Raw genomic sequence first — 3,362 nt, 5'->3', positions numbered from 1 at the left:
TCCGCACCTTAGCACACACGCACACACACACACACACACATACATTCATGCTACACACACAACACAGCTGCTGCTACCAGTGTCTTATTATTATTGCTAAATTGATCATCTCTCCTACTCTCTGATGTGTTGTGGATACGCGGTCCTGGCTTCTACAAGTCACTTTATAATGTGTGGTATGTCATGCTGAACTAAGACTAGTAATATCCCTTCCTGTCTCCCTGTCAGAGCGTTTCAATGTGTTCCTACTCGCCCTGTCCTAACCTGGACATCTATGGGAGTGTATGATGCAGATCACCCATGAGAATATCTACCTGTGGGACATCCACAACCCTCGCACCAAACTGGTCACCTGGCCGCTCTGCTCCCTGCGCCGCTACGGACGAGATGCCACGCGCTTCACCTTTGAGGCTGGACGGTGAGGGAAACACTCATTGAGGGATGGTGTGGGCGGGAGAGGTATGGAGAGTGAGGCATGGGGAGAAGAATGCAAAAGCTGCAGAAAAGCAGGACTGGTAACCAGTTGTATGTGCCCTAGCCCATAGATTGCTTGATGAAAAACGCATACAGACCACACACACTCATGCTCGCACACAGACAGACAGACAGACAGACAGACAGGTGCCCTGCCCAGGAGAGCCTCATAAAGAGATTGATTGAATAGATTAGAGGAAAATCAATGGTGAGCGAGGCGTTCTTATCTCCTCCTGTGCTTTGATAAACTTGAAAAGAAAGGATTCGGTCCACTTGCAGGGTGCCCCCCAAAGGACAAAGATAAGAGTGTACTGCCAGTAGGGAGAACGTAGTCCCAGACTGCCCCCTGGTGGTGGTTAGAATGCAGTACTATTGGCTGTCAATTGCTTGAGAACAATTTGTGGTAAATACAGTGTGCCTGCAAAAGGACTGTTTGCAAAAACATATCTATATATGGTGAATTGTCGATATTACCTATATTATGGCCTGTATGCACATGCATGTTGTACTGAGCAGTGTGTGTTGGTGTGTTCCAGGATGTGTGACAGTGGAGAAGGCCTGTACACATTCCAGACGCGGGAGGGAGAACAGATCTACCAGAGAGTCCACTCCTCCACCCTGGCCATCGCTGAGCAGCACAAGAGAGTTCTGATGGAGATGGAGAAGAACAGCAGAGTAAGGCATAGTTACACACACACACACACACACACACACACACACACACACACACACACACACACACACACACACACACACACACACACATACACACAGTATTCTCTCTGGTGATTATATAATACTGTGTTTTTTATAATTTTTTTCTCTCTGTCAGTTGTCTAAAGGTTCTGAGACGGGCTCCTACCCCTGTACCCCCACGGCCATCCTGCCCCGCAGTGCCTTTTGGCACCATATCACTGGCACTCAGGGGGGCATGGACCCAGCCCATGGTAAACCACAGCCTAGACTACAATCTCAACCACACAGCACTGGGGCTAGAGTGGGAACATTGGTCTGAATATGGAAAGTGTAAACGTTTGAACATGGGGTCTGGAGTTTAACGAATCATACAGAAGCTTATGGAGTAGGCTGCACCTGTAGACATGACTTTTTCTCGTCTGTCTCTTGTGTCCTGTCCTGTCCTGTAGGTGACATGTTTGGTGGTTCTCAGACTGGCGCTGATGCAGACCTGCTCTCCACCCGGCTGCCCTCAGAGCCACGCCACGCTACCATGCCCCTGGCACACAGCCAACACTCGCCCGTCCGCTACCCCACCTACCCCAGCCAGTGATCCCAGGGGTGCATTGCAGACCCCTAGCCTCCACCACACCCCTACTCTGTACCCGAACACTCCTCCCATTCTCCTTTCTCTGCAGTGCTCACCTCGACTCCACGCCCCCTCATCTACCCTCCAGCCAATCAGGTTGGGGTGGGGTCATAGGACCTCCCCTAAAGCTGGTAGCTCTGTGAAGCAGGACATGACAGCGCCTCTGGTCTTCTCTTCAAAGGCTGGTTACCTGAAGGAACTTCAACCCCAGAATCCCTCACTGTGGGGTCAAAGTGCATTGTGTGAGCCGGCAGTGGCATGTTGCCTCTTAGTGAGCTGACATTGTGGCATGGTGCATCTCTCTCTGCTTTGCTGTGGGCGTGGAGGAGGAACAGGAGGAGGAGGGGTGTGAGCTGTAAGGATGTGATTTAGTGGGTGTCCTCTCTTCTAACCCCTGTGAAATCGTGTTTTTTTTCTGACGGGATTCACCTCAACCCCCTTCGCGAAAGACCTCTACTTGTACCTCATGCCAGCTCTTAGCAAAGTTCAATGTTACGGGCTCAGGACGTCCCCATATAGCTCTTATTGGTGGTCAGAACAGAAGGACCCCTTCCTACCATCCAGCTTCAGCATGATAATGATTGTGGCGCTAGCTCCAACCCATAACCTCAATCTGACAGACACGTATGTAAGACAACAGTTTCCTCCCAAGAACTGGCCTTGGCTTCCAAGTCTGTGTGTGTGTGGGTGGAAGAGAGACTGTCCCTGGACTATCAGCCAACCAAACACCTGGTCTAATTCCACAGAGAAACAATGGACCACTTGTCTTTCATCTTTCTTTAAAAAAACTTTTTTTTTAAACTTGTAGCAGACATAACAACCTGACTTTGCCTTGTATTCTGTTCTGTGTGATAAAGAAAATAGACATAGATTTTTTCTGGGAGGATATAAAGAGGCGGTGAGGGAGGGAGGGAGGGAGGGAGGGAGGGAGGGAGAGCCACATGCCTCTGAAGTCATGACTTCGTTTGTTGTTTTCTCTTGGTTTCCTGCCATTGGTTGTGAAGAGATCCAAGGCTGTTCATAATGGTAGTGGAACCCTGTCCTCTGTGTGTGTACTGCATGAATGGAATACACAGTTACTGACATATGGCCACTTTAAAACCAATGTTAAGAGAGAATTTAGACATGGTAAATAATGTAAATGTCACAAAGATGTAGCCACTCCCTCGAACCTCATCATTGTTGTGGAGGCCCTTGGTCTGAGGGAGACACCACGGACTGTGTCATAGTGTGGCTCCTCATTGAGTTTCCTGTCAGGCACAAGAGCATAATGAACTAGTGAAGTTGTGATAATCATTATTAATGTCCCGTGTTTGTAGTCTCACAGACTTTCTGGTGTGTGGGGTGGGTTACCGCCTGACCAAAATGGCTCTTGACATGTTTGCACTTGAAGATTATTATTATTATTATTTTTAAATGTGTTTTGATAAATCAGGAGGCATTGCTCTTAATTTGGTTCATGTGAGGGATAAGCACAGATCTAGGGCGGGTCCATAAGTTACCTGCCTCAGAAGACCCTCACATGGAGTCCTTTTATTTTAGGGCTGTAGCCTAGATACTGCTG

General features: G+C 48.6%; 1 protein-coding gene across 1 annotated transcript; it reads left to right on the top strand.

Moving 5' to 3' along the window:
• Nucleotides 1–287: 287 nt before the first annotated feature.
• LOC120025061 (docking protein 4-like) lies at nt 288–1,951 on the top strand. Its single transcript, XM_038969497.1, has 4 exons — nt 288–418; nt 1,011–1,149; nt 1,307–1,421; nt 1,620–1,951. The coding sequence occupies exons 1-4, from the start codon at nt 288–290 to the stop codon at nt 1,760–1,762; spliced, it is 528 nt and encodes a 175-aa protein (XP_038825425.1). The 3' UTR covers nt 1,763–1,951.
• The last annotated feature ends 1,411 nt before the right edge of the window (nt 1,952–3,362 follow it).

The sequence above is a fragment of the Salvelinus namaycush genome, chromosome 30 (assembly GCF_016432855.1).
Source record: "Salvelinus namaycush isolate Seneca chromosome 30, SaNama_1.0, whole genome shotgun sequence".
NCBI lineage: Eukaryota > Metazoa > Chordata > Actinopteri > Salmoniformes > Salmonidae > Salvelinus > Salvelinus namaycush.
This window is presented reverse-complemented; position numbering and strand designations above follow the sequence as displayed.

What these genes read in the sequence shown, in the direction of transcription:
- LOC120025061 (XM_038969497.1), top strand. Translation starts at nt 288, where the DNA reads ATGCAGATCACCCATGAGAATATCTACCTGTGGGACATCCACAACCCT. An exon ending in AGATGGAGAAGAACAGCAGA is followed by an intron (nt 1,150 to 1,306) that starts GTAAGGCATAGT and finishes TCTCTCTGTCAG; the next exon opens with TTGTCTAAAGGTTCTGAGAC. An exon ending in GGGCATGGACCCAGCCCATG is followed by an intron (nt 1,422 to 1,619) that starts GTAAACCACAGC and finishes CCTGTCCTGTAG; the next exon opens with GTGACATGTTTGGTGGTTCT.